General features: G+C 58.6%; 2 protein-coding genes across 2 annotated transcripts in view; one reads left to right on the top strand and one right to left on the bottom strand.

Moving 5' to 3' along the window:
- Window positions 1-17,153, bottom strand: part of LOC143696053 (uncharacterized) — a 1,205,294-nt gene that overhangs the window by 292,584 nt on the left and 895,557 nt on the right. The window contains 1 exon segment of the mRNA XM_077191259.1: window positions 582-1,354. Within this exon segment, the coding sequence (XP_077047374.1) occupies window positions 582-1,354 (773 nt within the window).
- Window positions 1-17,153, top strand: part of LOC143696057 (uncharacterized) — a 244,020-nt gene that overhangs the window by 216,817 nt on the left and 10,050 nt on the right. The gene's annotated exons all lie outside the window — the stretch shown is intronic.

Here is a 17,153-nt window from a genome sequence, read left to right as displayed (position 1 = left end):
CCGTGAGGGGAAAGGGGCGGGCTCAGGCCAAGGGCGGCAACCCTGAGGGGACACTCTGGGAGGCGGCACTCTGCAAACAGAACTGCATGGACTGAACATGAACGAGAAAGAAACCAGTAAGTCTGAGAGTTTTATTTGCTATCAAATACATCCCACACACCCAGCCCCACACAATCCCCATCCCACCACTCTAATTGAGATCCCACTTCTCCCAATCTCCTCCCAGCCCCATGGCAGCCTGGTGGCTGAGGAATCGAGTTTGGTATGGCATTGAGTTCTTTTGAGGTGGGTTTGAGCCCTTTTGGGGTAAGATTGAGCTGTTTTCACTGGGATTTGAGTGGTTTTGAGGGGACAGATCCATCTCTCTGGACTTTGGGAGTGCAAAGAGATGGAGAAGAGAGAAAATTAAGGTGAAATTAAAAATAGAAGCAGCCAGGTGTGTTCCCAACATGGATCACAGGGAATGTGAGTGACCAGGGCTGTGCCCAAAGTGCCTCCTCCAGTGGGGGATGGAGCTGCAGCAGCGCACGAAGCTCTTCCCGCACTCGGGGCACTCGCAGGGCTTCCCTTACCGGTGCCTCCGTTGGTGTCGGGTCAAGTTAGAGCTGCTGGAGAAGCTCTTCCCACACTGGGGACACTCGTAGGGCCTCTCCCCACTGTGGATGCGCTGGTGCTTGACGAGGTCAGAGTTGTACTTGAATCCCTTCCCACAGTCTGGGCAGCGGAAGGGCCTCTCCTCTGTGTGAATCCGATAGTGCCAGAGGAGATGGGAGCTGGTCTGAAACCTCTTCCTGCATTTATCACACTCGTAGGGCTTCTCCCCTGTGTGGATGCGCCGGTGGGTGACGAGGTCAGAGTTGCGCTTGAATCCCTTCCCACAGTCGGGGCATTGGAAGGGCCTCTCCTCTGTGTGAATCCGATAGTGCAGGAGAAGATGGGACCTGGTCTGAAAGCTCTTCCCACACTTGGAACACTCATAGGGCCTCTCCCCTGTATGGGTCCTCTGGTGCACGATCAGGTGGGAGCTCCGGCTGAAGCTCTTCCCACACTCCCCACACTCATAGGGCCGTTCCCCAGTGTGGATCCTCTGGTGGCTGATCAGGTTGGAGCTCGCGCTGAAGCTCTTCCTACATTCCCCACACTCATAGGGCTTCTCCCCCGTGTGGGACCTCTGGTGCACAATCAGGCTGGAGCTCCGGCTGAAGCTCTTCCCACACTCCCCACACTCGTAGGGCCGTTCCCCAGTGTGGATCCTCTGGTGCCTGATCAGGTGGCAGTTCCACCTGAAGCTCTTCCCACACTCCATGCATGTGTGGGGCTTCTCCCCATTATGGAGCTGCTCATGGAGCACCAGCTCCGAGCTCTGCCTCCATCTCCGGCCGCCTTCCCGGCCCAGGCTGCCTCTTTCCCCCTCACATCCCCGCCATCTGCGTTTGCAGCCCCTCCTCGTGCGGCATCTCCGGGCCTTTTCCTCCCCGTTGGCTTCCTGCGCCGTGGAGCCGCTCAAAACGGCCTCTGCCACCAGGTTCTGCCGCGGGCATTTGTCCTCCCTGCTCTCCATGCTCAGCTCCTGCTCTGGGCGAGGAAGGACAAGGACAGCATGGGATTTGCCTCCGTGCCACAGGCAAGGGCAACGAGATCCCCCCAGGGCTGTGCTGCAGCTGGGGGCCGTGCTGGGCTGGGAGATGGAGCAGCACAGAGGGGAAAGGGGCCCTGACTTCCTCCTCACCTGCCTCAGTGTCCCGGGGCATCTTCCTCTTCCTCGCAGCCTCCCAGGGGTTGGCAATGGGAAATCCTGGTTTGGGGAAAACAAGGGATGAGCATGTTTGTAGGAGCGTCGGGGGTAGCACGGTCGGGACGGACGGAGACGAGAGATCTCTGCAGCCAGGTCGTGGAACTTGCGGTTTATTGCAAAGGGCCTGGGTGCAGGGCCCTGCTTGGAGCTGCCAGCCACAGCTTGGAGCAGGCCTGAGAGAAGAGAGGGGGAGAGAGGATGAGAGGGTGAGAGAGTAAGAGGGGAAGAATGTAAGAGTGTAAGGTTCCCGTTACAATACAATGAATCTTCTTCTGTGTTAAATATTCTATTTCTCACTAACCAGTCCAGTACAAGATACAAATCCTTTAGCATTTACATACAGCCTGTAAGAATCATTACATCACCATACTGTGTTACATTTTCAACCCTAAAAACTCCTCTTTGGAGCCCTTCTGCTGAGCTAGTAGGGTCTGCTCTGACCCTTGGACCTGTCAGCAAGCAGAGGGAATAGTTTCATCAGAAGAGGATTACCTTCAGTCAGGCCACACCATTGTTTTCCTTTTTTTCAGTAACTAAGGTATCTAAAAGCTTGCTTTCATTCCAATCTTGCTTATAGTTTCTATATTCTCAAAAGCTTTTGAGAATATAGAAACTATAAGCAAGATTGGAATGAAAGGCCAGACAATAATATTTATAAGGCTTTCCTGTTTCATCGACCCCAACACACGCTTAGTTTGAAGGTCTCTCTGACCAGGTACATCTCTAGTCCGGCCATGTGGGCTCCAGAAAAACCTCCCAAACACCAAGATTCAGCCCTGAAAAAGCCTCCCAGGGGTTGCCCGTCCCTGGTCCCTCCCCTCTGGAGTTCAGGGGTTCCCCCTTGTTCCAGCTGCTGGGGTCACGCTTGGATTGGGGGTCCCCCTTCTCCTGGGTGCCCGCCCTGCCCAGGCTGCTGGCAGTGCCAGCAATGCCAAAAGCTCCCCCCTCTTGGCTCTCCCCATTTCGGGATGCTGGGGCTGTCTGGGCTCCCGGGCTCCCTTCTCCCCTCATTCTCTGCTCTGCGCTGCAGCGGCTCCAAGGAGTCCCCCCTGCCCCTCTCCAGGCTCTTGAGGCTCCCGCCAATGGCGGCGCTCCCCCCTCTCTGGCCTCCCCACTTTGGCCTCCTGGGGGACACAGGGCTCTGCTCCTCCAGGCTGCCTCTGCCGGCAGCCACCACCGCCACCCCCCCGATGTCCCCCCGAGGGGCCTTTTCCGCTCAGCCTTGGACTTCTTCATTCTCCAAACATCCCCCCAAAAACCCAACCCAGGGACCCCCCGGGATATCCGGGCCGGGCTCCCCCTCCCCGCTCACCTGCGCCATGGGGGGGGGCGATGATCCCACAGGTGGGGGCTGCGAGTTCAGGCAGGGATCGAGACCGCGTGGCTCCCGCAGCTCAGCCTTGATCCGCCTTTGTCCCTCCTCTTCCTCTTCCTCTCGCTCCTCCTCTGTCCTATCTCCACCTCCCTCTCCTCCTCCCCCTAACCCCGCCTCCTTCACTGCTCTCTCTCCTCCCACTCCTCCTCTTCCATCCCCCCTCCTCCTCCTCCTCTGTCTTATCCACACCTCCTGCTCCTCTTCCATCCCGCCCCTTCCATTCCTTCTCCTCCTCCTCCCTCCTCTACCCGCCTCCTCCTCCCCCTCCATCCCTGCCCCTCCGTCCTCCTCCTCCTCCCCCAGCAGCAGCCACACCTTCGGTGCCCCGTTCCCGCAGCCCTCGCAGCCCGCGGCAGCAGCGGCGATGGAGCCGGGACAGGTTGGCATGGGCAGCGCGGGGCTCTCGGCTGCTCCCAGCCGCTGCGGGCGGGGGGAACCCGGCCCGGGCCAAAGGAGAGGCAAACTGGGCAAACTGGGGGCTGCACATCCAAACTGGGCCTTGCTGGGGACCCTGCCTGGCCACTGCCAGCCCTTGGGGCTCCTCTCGGCACATCCGCCAGGGGGGAGCGCACACAGGCCTGGGGGATCCCAGCAGTGGCAGCACTGCCAGGGACTGGGCTGCACTGGGATCGTACTGGGAGCGACTGGGGCTGTACTGGCTTTGTACTGCTATCAGACTGGGAGTGACTGGGAGTGACTGGGACTGTACTGCGTTTGTACTGATATCATGCTGGGATTATACTGCCATACGGGGCAGACTGTGATCACACTGATGGATACTGGGATCATGCTGGGATCATGCTGGGAGCGAGTAGGAGCCTGCGGGGGGGCAATTGACACCATGTTATGGGCAATTGGGATATACTGGGAGTGACTGGGATTATGCTGAGAGTGACTGGGAACAGCTGTGAACAACTGGGATCATGCCAGGGGCAAATGGAGTGACTGGCTGCACGCTGGGGGTGACTGGAGAAAACTGGGCTTATACTGGGGTGAACTGGGATCATGCTGGAGCTGACTGGGATCATTCTGGCAGTGAGTGCCACTACACTGAGGCTGACTGGGAGTGCTTGGGAGCAAATGGGATCATACTGGAAGGAACTGGAAAGATGCTGGAGGGAACTGGGCTGCACTGGGAGATACTGGGAGTGACTGGAACAAAAGTGAGGGGAAAGAGAGCAACTGGAACCATGTGGAGCACAACTGGTTCATACTGGCAGGGACTGGGAGCACACTGGGCTCATCTCTGGATCATACTGGGAGGGACTGGACTAATACTGGGAGGATCTGAGAGGGACAGGGAGCACACCCTGCACATCATCCCCCATACTGGGCCTGACTGGGAGCAACTGGGAGCATGCTGGCAGCAAATGGCATCATACTGGGACTGACTGGGCTGATCTAGGAAGCAACTGGAACCACGCTGGAGGCAGCTGGGACCATACTGGGAGAGATTGGAAGCAACTGGGATTATACTGGGACCACACTGGGAGGGCTGGCATGTGACTGGGATCAAACTGGAGCTTACTGGGATCATATTGGGGTTGAAAGGGAGCGACTGGGATCACACTTTGGGCTACTGGGAGCAGCTGAGGGAAACTGGGATGATGCTGCAAGCAAACTGGAGGAACTGGGAAGGACTGGATGCCTGCTGGAGGCAACTGGGATATACTGGGCATGACTGGGGGATCATACTGGGATAACTGACACCTTACTGGGGCCACTGGCAGTGCCTGGAAATGACTACAGACATGCTGGGGGCAACTGGGATATACTGGGAGTGTCTGGAACCATACTGGGGGGACTGGAACCACACTGGGAACAACTGGGACCATGCTGGGGAGAACTGGGACCACACTGGGGGCAACTGGGAGTGAGTGGGACCATGCTGGGAGGGACTGGGATCATCTGGGGAGGGACTGAGACTAGAGCAGGGGCAACTGGGTTCAACTGGGACCATCCTGGGAGTGTCTGTAACCATAGGGGAGTGATGGAAGCACACTGGGAACAGCTGGGCCCATGCTGGGAGCAACTGGGATCCCACTGGGGGCACTGGCATCAGACTGGGAGTGACTGGGAGCAACTGGGATTAGACTGCAAGGGACTGGGATCATACTGGGAGTGGCTACACTCATACTGGGATTATACTGGGCGTGAATGGAACCCGACTGGGGCTTACTGGGAGCTACTGGGCCCATGTTGGGAGGAAAATGTGACCCACTGGGAGCAACTGGGATCGGCTGGAAGGTTCTGGAACCATGCTGAGAGGACTGAGACTACAACTGGGGCAACTGGGATCATCCTGGGAGCAACTGGGGCCACCCTTTGAGCAACAGATGGAAACTGGGATGATGCTAGAGGAAACTGGGAGGAACTGGGAAAGACTGGGATCATTCTGAGGTAACTGAAACATACTGGGAGTGTCTCTAACCATCCTGGGGGCACTGGAACCACACTGGGAACAGCTGGGATCATGCTGGGAGCAACTGGGACGATGCTGGGGGAAACTGAATCTACCCTGGAGGCAACTGGGCACGACTGGGACCCTGCTGGGAGGGACTGGGACTATTCTTGGGGCAACTGGGATCATCATGGGAGGAACTGGGAACAGCTGGAATTATGCTGGGAGCAACTGGGATCACACTGGGATCCCAGTGAGAGCAGCTGAGTCCATGCTGGGTTACACTGGGATCTCATTGAGAGCGACTGGAATCACACTGGGATTGACTGGGAGTGGCTGGTTTTGTGGATTTTGGGGGTTTGGATTTTGGGGGATTTTCTTGGCATTTTGAGGGGGAATTTTCTGGGGGTTTTTGGGGGTTTATTGCAATTTCTTGTGGCTCTTTTTGAATTTTGGGGATTTTACTGGGATTTAGTTGGGATTTTTTGGGATTCTCAGAAATTCCTGGGGTTTTATTGGGATTTTTAGGAGATTTTGGGGCATTTTAATGGAATTGTGGTGGCATTCAGAGGGATTAATTGGGGATTTGGGGTTTTGGGGATTTTTGGTGGGGTTTGGGGTGTTGCCAGGATTTCCTTGGTTCTTGGGGGAGATTTTGTTGGACTTTTTCTGGTTTTGGGGACATCTTTGGGGGATTTTGTTGTGTTTAATCAGGATTTTTTGGGATTCCAACGGATTTTGTGGGTTTATATTAGGATTCTGGGGTGTTCTAATGGGATTTTCAGAGATTTATTTGGGATTTTGTGGGTTTTATTGGGACTTTCGGGGCTTTTAAGGAGATTTTGGTGCCTCTCAGCCCTTCCCCACACCCAGGGAATGCCCCAAAGCCCCCCTAAAATTCCACTAAATCCCACAAATCCCCCAAAATTACAAGAAAACCCTCAAAAACCCCAGGGAATCTCCAAACATCCCTGTGGAACTCACCAAAATTTAAAAAAACTCACTAAATTTTCAATAAATCTCCCCCCAAAAAACCCCCACAACTCCAACAGAACACCAAAAATCCAAAACTTCCCAAATCAACAAAACCCCCCAAAATCACATTACCATCCCAAAGCCAAATAATTCTCCCCAAAAACCCCAATAATTCCCCCCAAACTCCCAACAAAATCCCCCAAAGCCCAAAAAAGCCACCCCCAAATCCCCAAAACCCCTCTCAGAACCCCAAAGTCCCCACAAACCCCCCCAGACTCAGTGGGGCCGTCCTGGATCAGGGGGCACCGGCCGGTGGAACAGGAGCCACTTCAGGGGGCCCTGGGAGCTTTTTGGGGAGGGGGCACCATGGGAGACCCCCCAAAAACGGGGGAGGGAACCCCTGCAGTGCCCCCTCCCCCCGAAACCCCCAGACCCCGGTTCAGGGTGGGCCTGGGACCCCCCGGGACCCCCAAATCTCCCCCGGGACCCCTCCAGGAACCCCAAACTCCCCAGAGTCCCCCAGTGTTTGCCCAGGACCACGCTGGACCCCGAAACCCTCCCCAGGACCCCCAAAACCTCCACAGGACCCTCAGACCCCCCCTGGTCTCCCCAAAATACAACTCAGACCTACCTGAGACCCCCCCAAATCCATCAGACTGCCCCAAATTCCCCTCAGACCCCTCAATCCCCCCAAACCCCTAAGATATTCCCTCAGACTCCCAGATTTCTCAGGACCACCTCAAAACCCCCCAGATCCCCTCACAATCCTCCAGTTCCTCTCAAAATCCCCTCAGACTCTCCCAATTTCCCTCAGTTCCCCCTAAGCCCACCTGAGAACGCTCAACACCCTCTCAAGCTTCCCCCTGGCCCCACCTCAGCTCCACCTCAGCCGCTCTCCCCTCACAATCTCCCTAATCCGTTGTGTGTGTGGGCTCCCAGCCAATAGCGACGCGCCCCGCCGCAAACCAACCAATCACGAGCTGCCCGTCCCCAAACTGAGCAATAACGGTGCGGCTCCCCTCAGCAATGCCCGCCTTTCCAGCGCCTTCCCAGCCAATCAGAGGCGAGCCGGAAGCGGCGCCCCCTTCCCCGCTGCTGCTGGGACCCCCCAGGCTCGGGACAGGAGCGGGAGGGGCCTGAGAGGGGATCGGGGGGGGCGGGGGAGGGTCCGGGGGGGTCAGGGGGAGCTTTGGGGAGGGGTCCAGGGGTTTGGGGGGGTCTGGGGAGGGGTCCTGGGGCATTGTGGGGGGACCTGGGGGGTGCGGATGGGTCCTAAGAGGGGTCTCGAGGAGGGGCCGCGAGACATGAGACATTCATGCCACAGTGTAAGCTGTAAGCTTCCTTAGCCAATCGTGTTATGACACACAAACCTCCAGCACTGCATCTTAAAATTCTTGTTTACCATTGGAACTACTTTGATTTTTTCTAGATCTTGATCTCTAACACACTAAACTTTGCTCCACTTCAACTTTCCTCCCCGTGTCTCTGCTATGAACTAGAAATCCGCATTCTCCCTTCTAGCACCTAAGTTTGGAAGCCCTTTCCAAGGTGTCCGATCAAATCCTGTGTTTAATTCTAAGCTTTGCTGACAAGACCAAAGGTCTGCGATTTCCCTGCATTTGGGTTTCCAACAACACTGATGCTGTTAGTTCCAGAGTGCCCAGGATCTGCCTGGCAAGTCAGCTCTGGCAGGAAGAAGGCGGCTGCCAGGGGGCTGCTTGTGGCCTCTGACAGCCCCATTGCTCAGGGCTTGCCAGCGCCCCAGCCCCTCAGGCCCTGCCCCAGCGCGGCCAAGCTGCCCGGCAGCAGCGCCGCAGCCCCACAGCAGCTCCAGAGCAGCCCCAGGCAGAGGCACCTGGGAGCCCTCAGCAAGGCAGCCAGCAGCAGACAGGCAGGAGGGCACGGATGGCGCTTCCTGCCTGGCACAGGGCTTGTGGCCATCTCCAGGCAGCGCTCTGGCAGGGATCCCCGCAGCTCCGGCCCCTGCCCAGCCACTCTGTGGGCAGCACAAAGGCTTCAGCAGAACCACCAAAGGCCAAGGGCCTTCTGGCCATTTCCCCTTGCCCACTGCACGCCTGGGCAGCTGGCTGAGCACAAGCACCCTTTATCCCCTCTGCCCCTAGGCCCTGTGCACCCTGGGCAGCAAAAGAAAGATCCTGGCAGTCTATGTATTAGAACACAGTCTATATTAACATGATAAAGGGAAAAAAAAAAAAAAAGAAAAGAACATTCTTGAAGTAAAAGAAAATTCCTCCTGACTCAGGTGGCCCCAGCAAAAAGAGCTTCTGGGATCAGCTCTCCACAGAGCTGCGGCAGGGCAGGCAGCCGAGCAGCGACAGACCAGGCCGTATCTTCCATGCCCTGCGCAGGTGATTTCGGAGCCACTGGAAGCTGGAGATGGGAGCCCGCTCTCCTGACTTGAGGATGCAGAGGGTTTGAATTGCCAGGCTTCCGACGGCGATGCTGATGTCATTTGTTTTTTCTTCAAGGGCTGCAAGAGAGAGCAACAGAGCCACGGTCAGAGCCGGATGTGCGGGGAGCCGAGGAGAGCCCCCTGCAAGGGCCATGCCAGCCGGCTCTTGCCATGGCCAGGAGGGAGCAGGGAGCAAGGCGATCAGGCCGAAGCTGCGGGCCAGCAATGGCCCCCGTGGCCCTGAAAGCTCAGTGTGCTCTGGCCACGGGAGCAGAGCCCTCCGCAGCCGGGGCAGGGCTTGCAGCTCCCCCCCGGCAGCCCCCGCTGCCAGCCCGCTGCCCTCACTCACCAGTGCAGATCAGCTGCAGCTCTCGCTGCTGCCCCCTCAGGCGCCGCCCGGCCATGCCTGTGAACACAGGGCCTGTCACGGCGGCAGCGGCACAGCTCCCTGCCAGCGGCGCTGCCGGCGCTGTGGCCACACGGGCTGCTGGCCCGGCAGGGCTCAGCCCGGCCCTCGGCGCACGCTGCCGCCCCAGGGCACGGCTGCCAGCGGGCGGCAGCAGCAATGCCCAGCCCAGGCGGGGCTCCACGGCGCCGGGCCCGGCTGGCGCTGCCGGGGCAGCAGGCGGGGCCGGGGCCGAGCTGCGGCGGGCCGGGCCGGGGAGGGAGCGCGGGCTCGTGGCTCACCCATGAAGCTGATGGCCGCCTCTCGCAGGGGCTCCTGTGGGCTCTGCAGGTAGCGCAGGGCCCGGCGCAGGTGCTCGGCCGCTCGGCTCCTGTCCTCTGCCAGCTGCAGAGAGCGGCAGGAGGGAAGGCTTGGCGCGGGCTCAGCCCCTGGGCCGGGCGCTGCCTGCGCCCAGCCCCGGCCTCCCCTGCCCGCACAGCCCTGAGGCGCGGCCAGCAGCCGCCGGCCAAGGGCTCCCGAGGGCAGGGGGCAGCGGGCCGGCTGCTGCCCGGGGAGCCGCGGTGCCGCCCCGCAGCCCCGCCGGGCCGGGGCTCCACAGGCACCCGGCTCGGGCCCTCGGGAGCCTGGAGAGGAGCCCGCGCGGCCTCTGGCTGCCGCAGCGGGCAGGGGCACAGCTGCCCGGCCCGCACACTGAGCGCCGCCCTCAGGAGCCTTCTCCAGCCTGAGGCTGGGCCTTGCAGGCCCTCCTTACCAGGCACTCGCTGAACTTCCACAGTTTCTGCTCCTTCACCAGCTTCTTGAGATCCCTCCTCTTCATCAACTTGACCGCACAAAGCAGCGCTTCCCGAGAAGCCTGGAGAGCAGCAGGGACGCGGAGATGGCCCCACAGCCCAGGGCACGGCACCCGCGTCCCCGTGCCATGGCCTGCAGGAGGCTGCGATCCAGCAGGCGCAGGGCAGGAGGCAGCCGAGCCCCCTGCCAGGGGGACAGCAGCAGCCCACGAGTCCTCACCTCTGCCACACGCTGATTCTCATCATGGCAGTGGAAGAAGAGTGCAAGCAAGCTCTGTTGCACAGGGCTTTCCAAAGGTTTTTCTCTCTCTTCCAAATACTCCATCATGTCTCGGAAGAGTTTGATGGAGAGCAGCTGGACCTGGCTATTATCCTGTAGGAAAAAAAAAAAAGAAAAACTACCTCAGCATTGGCTCCTGCAGGCCCCCCTGGGCATAGGGCTGGAAATGCTCAGGGCACACAGTTTCCAGGCAGCAGCCAGCGGCTGTGGCTGGGGGCACAGAGCCTTACGTGGTCAAAGAGTGGCAGGAGCACCTCAGCCAGCTGCAGGGCAATGGGGGTTGACATCAGAATGTGTGATTTGTGCAGGAATAGAAAGCTGAGTGTGATGAGGGTCATGCCAGCGATCTCTGCATCATTGTCGCACAGTAGGTCCATGAGGCTTTGGGTCAGGCTCCACATTCTTTTGGCCTGTGCGGAACACAAGTCTGTGAAAGGCCATCCTGCTGCCGCAGGGCCCAGAGGCCAAAGGCCTGTCCCGAAGCACGCGGGCAGCTGAAGCGGGAGGCAGGAGAGCTGGGAGCAGCTGCCCCAGCGGCCCAAGCCCAGGCCAGGCCAAGTGACTGCGTTCCCAGCGCAGCTTCAGCCACCGCCCCCTTCTCACCATTGAGGGATCATCAATGAGCTCCAGCAGGGCCCTGAGCGCCAGGCGACGCCTCTCCCTGCACTCGCTCTGCAGGTACCTTGAAGAGACCTTCACAACACTGGCACCACATTCACTGGCATCCAGGCACTCGAGGAGCTGAAAGGCACAGGCCAGCGATGGGGGAGCCGGCTGGCAGGAGCCCGGAGCCGCACAGGGCTGGGCCCAGGCAGCAGCAGCAGCAGCAGCAGCAGCAGCAGCAGCAGCAGCAGCAGCAGCACAGGGCACGGGCAGCGTCCCAGGCGGCTGCAGCTCCCAGAGGGCAGAGAGCTGGGAGGCAGCTCAGCCAGGCAGCGCTGCCCACCCGGCTCACCTCCACAGGGAACACCAGGGCGGGCAGATCCCAGTGTGGCTCCTGTGTGCTGAGCAACCAGAGGAGGTGGAGTGCAATACTGGAACCCAACCCAAGACAAGCATGGCGCATCTCCCTAGGAGGGCGAAAAAGGGACCAGGAACCTGAGCAAATCTCTCCAAGGACAGGCTGGCAGAGCCTGCTGGTCTTTCACCACCATCCTGCAAGGGGACCTGGGCCCTTTAGGAGGTGTCTCCTCCTGTGCTCTCCCCCCTGCCAGCCTTTTCCATTCTGCTTGGCCGACCCTCGGTGACAAGGCCCTGTGTCCCAGGGCCACGGGGACTGTGTGGGACAGCCCGGGCACAGGGCACAAATGCCGGGAGCAATGGGGAGAAGGGGAGTCTCACCTGGCCAGCAGACCCACGGCATAGTGGCGGGTGTCAGCACAGAGCAGCGTGTCCCAGCCACGCTTGCGTTCCACTGACACCACCACCTCCTTGTACTGCTTTCGGCAGAGCAGGGACTTCAGGGTCTGCACTGCAAACCTGTGTGCACAGCAAAGGCCAGGTCACCCTGGCAGCACTGGCTCCTTGGCAGGCCACGTGGCAGGGACAGGAGGACTGGCATGGAGCACCTGTTGGGGCTGGTGGCAAGGCCGTGCTCTTGCAGGCATTCCTTCCAGAAGGCATCGACCTCTTCTGGCATCTCTTCTGTGCTGAAGAACACTTGGAAGAGCAGATGCACAAATAGCTGGGGGAAATACGACGTCACTACACGTGGCACATGGGGCTCCTGGAGCATCTTCCACATCACCACGGTTGCCTGCAAGGGACAAAGCCCCGCAAGACAGTGCTCAGTGCCCAGGTGTCCCTGGGGCAGGGCCCGAGCAGGGCAGGGAGAGGCGCGCAGAGACCTTGGCAGGGGGAGCACGGGGCCTGGTGGGCCTGAGGCTGCTCCTGGGCCAGGTTTCAGGCCAGCACCTGAGGCAGGGAGATGCAGTGGGGGAAGGAGGATGGAGAGGCGGCCTTGGGGCCAGCAAAGGCCACTTGCAGAAACTCACAGCCAGGCCAAAGACACCCGTTTTGTCCCCATCGGAGGTGCACGTGCTGCGCTCTGGCCAGCTGCCCAGCACATCCAGGAGGATCAGCAGCACTGGCTCTGCAGTCCTGGACGAGCACATGATGGTCTTCCACATGGAGATGGCAGGTCTGAGGGGTTAGAGCTCTGTGTCAGGGGGGTCTCAGACACAGCACCGTGGCCTGGGCATCCCTAGGGGCCTGGGCTGACCGCCGGCTCTGCCTCTGCCCACTGGGCCTGGCCAGCAGCAGCCAGGCAGCCCAGCCCTGTGGGGACAGGCCCCTGAAGGACGGCAAGGGAGCATGGCAGCAGGCTCGGGGGCTGACGTGCCAGGGCTGGGAAAGGCAGCAGCCAGAGGGCCCTGGAACTCTCTGTTGCTCAGACACCTGGGCCAGGCGGTACAGGGTGATGGGCTGGGGAGGCCTGAGCCCTCTGGGCAGGTGGGCCCCATACCTGTCACAGGACGGGGCCGCACGCAGGAGCGTCACCACTGCCTCACCCGGGTGTGCTCTGGTGAGATTCAGCAGGGCCTTGTCCAGCCTGTGCTGGGCAGAATCATTGGCCAGGAGCCATCGGTGAATGGACCTCACCATGGCGGGCACCTGGAGAAGGCACGGGGAGACTTGGAAAGCTGCCAGAGGGAGCGGTGTCCCCAGGGTCCCCAGAGAAGTGCTTCCCTTGCCAGCGCACTGCCATGGCCTCAAAGGCTCCCAGGGACCAGCAGGCGTGGCTGGGGAAGCCACGGGACTCATGGGGGAATTGAAGCCTGGCCCCAGGCTGCTCACTTGTTCTGGCCTGGCAACAGCCTTCTCCAGGAGCAAATGCAGCAGGGCGGCACTGGTCTCATGACTGAGGAGCTCTGAGTGAGCTCTGAGCCCTGTGCCCATGGTGCTGGTCTCTTCCTGCCCAATGCTCCGGATAAAGTCGCAGACGAGCTGTAGGAGAAGGGCAAGAGGCCGGGGATGTTGCATGGAGTGCTGCACACACGGTGCTGGGCTGAGCAGGGACAGCAGGCCCAGCCCAGGTGGGGGTGGCTGCAGGTACCTGCGCTGTTCTGCGGAAGCGGCCACGGCTGGATCCCTGCTCTTGTGTGCGCTCCAGGGCTGCATCTGGCAAAGAGCGAGCGCAGCCAGAGCTGAGGGGCTGGGGGAGAGGCCGAGAACAGAGCCCAGCCCTGCGCTGCCCAGGCAGGGAGAGCCCCGGGATGCCCCAGGGGATGGAGCACGGCCACTGCGGGGTGTCTGCCCGGCCTCTCTTCCCTCCTGTCCATGGGCATTTCCCCAGGGGATGGCATGGCATGGCATGGCATGGCATGGCATGGCATGGGCCCAAGTTGGCTGCAGGCTCCAGCCCTGTGGCAGCCCAGCTCTGCCACTCACCCTCCTGCGGTGGATGGAACGGCACCACCTCTTCTGTCTCCTGTGCTGGGGCAGCTCCAGGGCCTTCTTCTTCCTCCTCCTCCTCCTCCACCCAGGCCAGCTTCGGCACTCTCGGGGGTCTCTGCTCCATGGCTGTCCCCGGAGCTACTTGCAGGAGAGATGCCTTGGGAAAGCTCCGGGGCACCAAGTCCCACACTCTGCCCTTGAGGGCAGTTGCAGAATAGAAGCCTCAGGAAGGCCACGGGTCAGCGAGTGCTGTGCTCTGGCCTCGAGCTCAGCTGCAGGAACAGCGCCGCGGAGAAGCTCCGGGTCAGACGGGAGCGAGTGCGCTGTGCGGGGGCTCCTCACGGCACCGCTCTGTCCCCTTGTGCCCCGTTGCGTGTTGCCAGCAGCCGGGCAAGCTTCTATTTCCCATGTGTCACAAAGGGGCCTTGGACACCGGCTTCCGTTCCATGGCACGGTGACCGTGCTGCAGCGTGCCACCCAGGGCCCTTGCACACACTGCCTTCTGCCCCGGGGCCGCCCCCGGCCCAGCCAAAGTGGCCCAGCTTGGAAGGAATCCCTGGCCCCAGGGGTCTGAGACAGCCCGCACAGGATCTTTAGGAAGGGCTCAAAGCATCAGCAAACGCTGCCTGGCTCTGCGGGCTCAGTCCTATCCCCATATCTTTCCCCGAGAGCATTTGAATTTCTAAATGAGAATCATTTGAAGGGAGGGGATTGACATTTTCCATTTCAAAGAAGGCTTCTGCCTTCCTTAGCAGACACCTCTCTTTTCAAAGCAAGACAATTGTTTATCATCTTGCAGATCCGCACTTGCTGGGCAGCCCCGTTTTACACCCAGGGCCTGGAGAACCATTGCCAGCAACTGGGAAAATCCTAGCTGCTCCATCCACCCAGAGATGAGGTCTCCAATTTTGCCCCAAAAGTGGGTCCAGCTTTTAGAGGCCAAAAAGAGCAAGTCCCAGGGACTTGATGATAGTTTTAGTCCAGAAAGCCCTGCAGCTGATGGCACACTTGACAATCAGCAGGGGACACAGCTAGGCCAAAGCCCAGAGCTCTGCCGGGAGCCTTTCTCCTCAAATACCCTTCAAACAAACCTCCATGCAAGTCAGTTGGGAAAGTTTCTTCAAATGATCCATTTCTGGCACCACAGAACTGCACAGGGTTCTGTGAAAGATTCTAAAGCAGCTGCTCTGGAGTCCAAGAGCCAGCACTAAGAGTCCTTCTCATCTATTTGTAGCTAAATTGCACTTTGGCCGATTTGAAGGAGTTTGGAAGGAGCTAGAGAGCGGACCTCTGAGTTTTTTAGATGATGCCATTGCTTTTTCTTCTCTTCTACATAGACAGGAAGGGTGAGTTGGGCTCCCATCTGCACCGCATGGCTCACAGGGCCACAAGACTTGTAGTTACAAGAGCTTTGAAGGATTTCTTGGTCAAGAAGACACAACCAACAAGGATATTTATGTTTTGGAGCCAATCCTTCAGTATTTCGTCTTACGGACTCATGCTCTCGGGGTCTCTCGCTGGTCAGAGTGAGCCCGAGATAAGTTCCAAAGTCTCTTTTCCCAGCCCGGCGCTCGAAGAAGGAGTCAGAGCTCTTCATTTCTGGCTCTCAAGGTTGTTTCTTGGATCTTATCTATAAAATTCTTTCTCCTGCCCCAGGGCAGTGTTATCTTTTAACCCTAAAAACTACCTGTACAATATTTACAATGACTTTCCAATACCTATCACCTAGACAGTGAGCTTCTACTCTAAACCAATCTAAAAGTGCCACCATAACAGCAGAAGATGGAGGCCAAGAAGAAGAAGAAAAAGAAGGAGCAAGGCTGGACAAGCCCAGATTCCTCCCTCTCACCCCCTGAAGCCCCATTCTAGAAACCCCAAAAATCTATTTTTCACCCTGTGATAAATTCACTATCATTCTACTGAAACTTTGGCAGCTTGTCATTCTTCCTACAAGGTTGGTAATTGATTTTTCCAAGGGCTAAATCAAAGGCACAGGGGTCTTGGGCTCTGTGCCAGGGTCTCTGAGTGCCCTGGGCATGGGCTCGAGTCCTCCAGGGCAGCCAGAGGAATTTCCTGCGTTCCCACATCATGCCACAGTGTAAGCTGTAAGCTTCCTTAGCCAATCGTGTTATGACACACAAACCTCCAGCACTGCATCCTAAACTTCTTGTTTACCATTGGAACTACTTTGATTTTCTCTAGATCTTGAACTCTAAAACACTAAACTTTCCTCCACTTCAACTTTCCTCCCCGTGTGTGGTGCTTTGACAGGAAATATGTTTTCTGGGATGCTGTGGTTAGGCCAATGGATGTTCTGATTTTAATATTGGCACCTAATGTGGCCTCCTGGGCATTGGACACATCTCTGAGAACACAGGGGTTAAAAGCAGAGCACTCGCGGGGGAAGTTCTCTTGGGTTTCCGGCGGGAAAGAGTTCGGGTCTCTGCCCCAGCCCAGGTGCTGGCTGGGCGGGCGGAGGGGAAAAGCCATGTGGCCGGGAGAGGTAGGCCTGAGCCCGGGGCTGGAAGGGTGGAAGAGAGAGAGAGAGACACCGGGAGCCATCGGGCAGCCCCCCGGGAGACAGAGAGAGAGAGAGAGAGACGGTGCCTGGGACTGTGACCTTGAACCTTGATAAACATGGGCCTGTGCCGGCAGCACGGCTGGGACGGAGAAGAAGGGGGGGGTGCAGCCGGCCGCTTGTAGGAGCTTTTAACCCCTTTTCGGAGAATGAGAAATTTACAGAACATTGACCTCTCCTAGAAGAGAGATAGAATGGAAGATGAAGGAAAAATGGGCAAGTGTGAGAGAGGTCTGGGCAAGTGAGAGATGTTGGAAGAGTAGAGAAGAATCCTAGTGGGAAGAGATGATGGAGTGGCTTTTGCTGGACTCTTTTTGTACAGCCATGGACAGAACCATGTTCCTTGTGACACAGAGACTGCATCCAGGGGGAGGCAATGCCTCAGGACCAAGAGGGTTCAGTGTTGGTACCCCTCGGCCCCAGGGGGTGAAATATGGGGGGGACAGGTGTCCCAAAGGAGAGACTGTGCCCTTTTTGGATCGGGACAGAGCATCCTTAAAAAGACAACCCTAGGAGCAGCTCTGGTCCATGTTCAGTGGTGAGAGCGCTGGACATGAAAGGAAGAGGTCCCCATTGGCACAAGAAGGACTCCTTCTCCTCTTGATGAACTGAGGATTGAGTATTCTGCATGGTGGTGCCAGACTGAGAGTCGATGATTTGGGGGATGTATTGTGTTGGGAATTTGGTGGGGAGGAGGAGGAGATGTATTTGTGAAGTTTTCATTTTCCTTGTGTGTTTCTTCT

Source organism: Agelaius phoeniceus, chromosome 28 (genome assembly GCF_051311805.1).
Source record: "Agelaius phoeniceus isolate bAgePho1 chromosome 28, bAgePho1.hap1, whole genome shotgun sequence".
Taxonomy (NCBI): domain Eukaryota; kingdom Metazoa; phylum Chordata; class Aves; order Passeriformes; family Icteridae; genus Agelaius; species Agelaius phoeniceus.
This window is presented reverse-complemented; position numbering and strand designations above follow the sequence as displayed.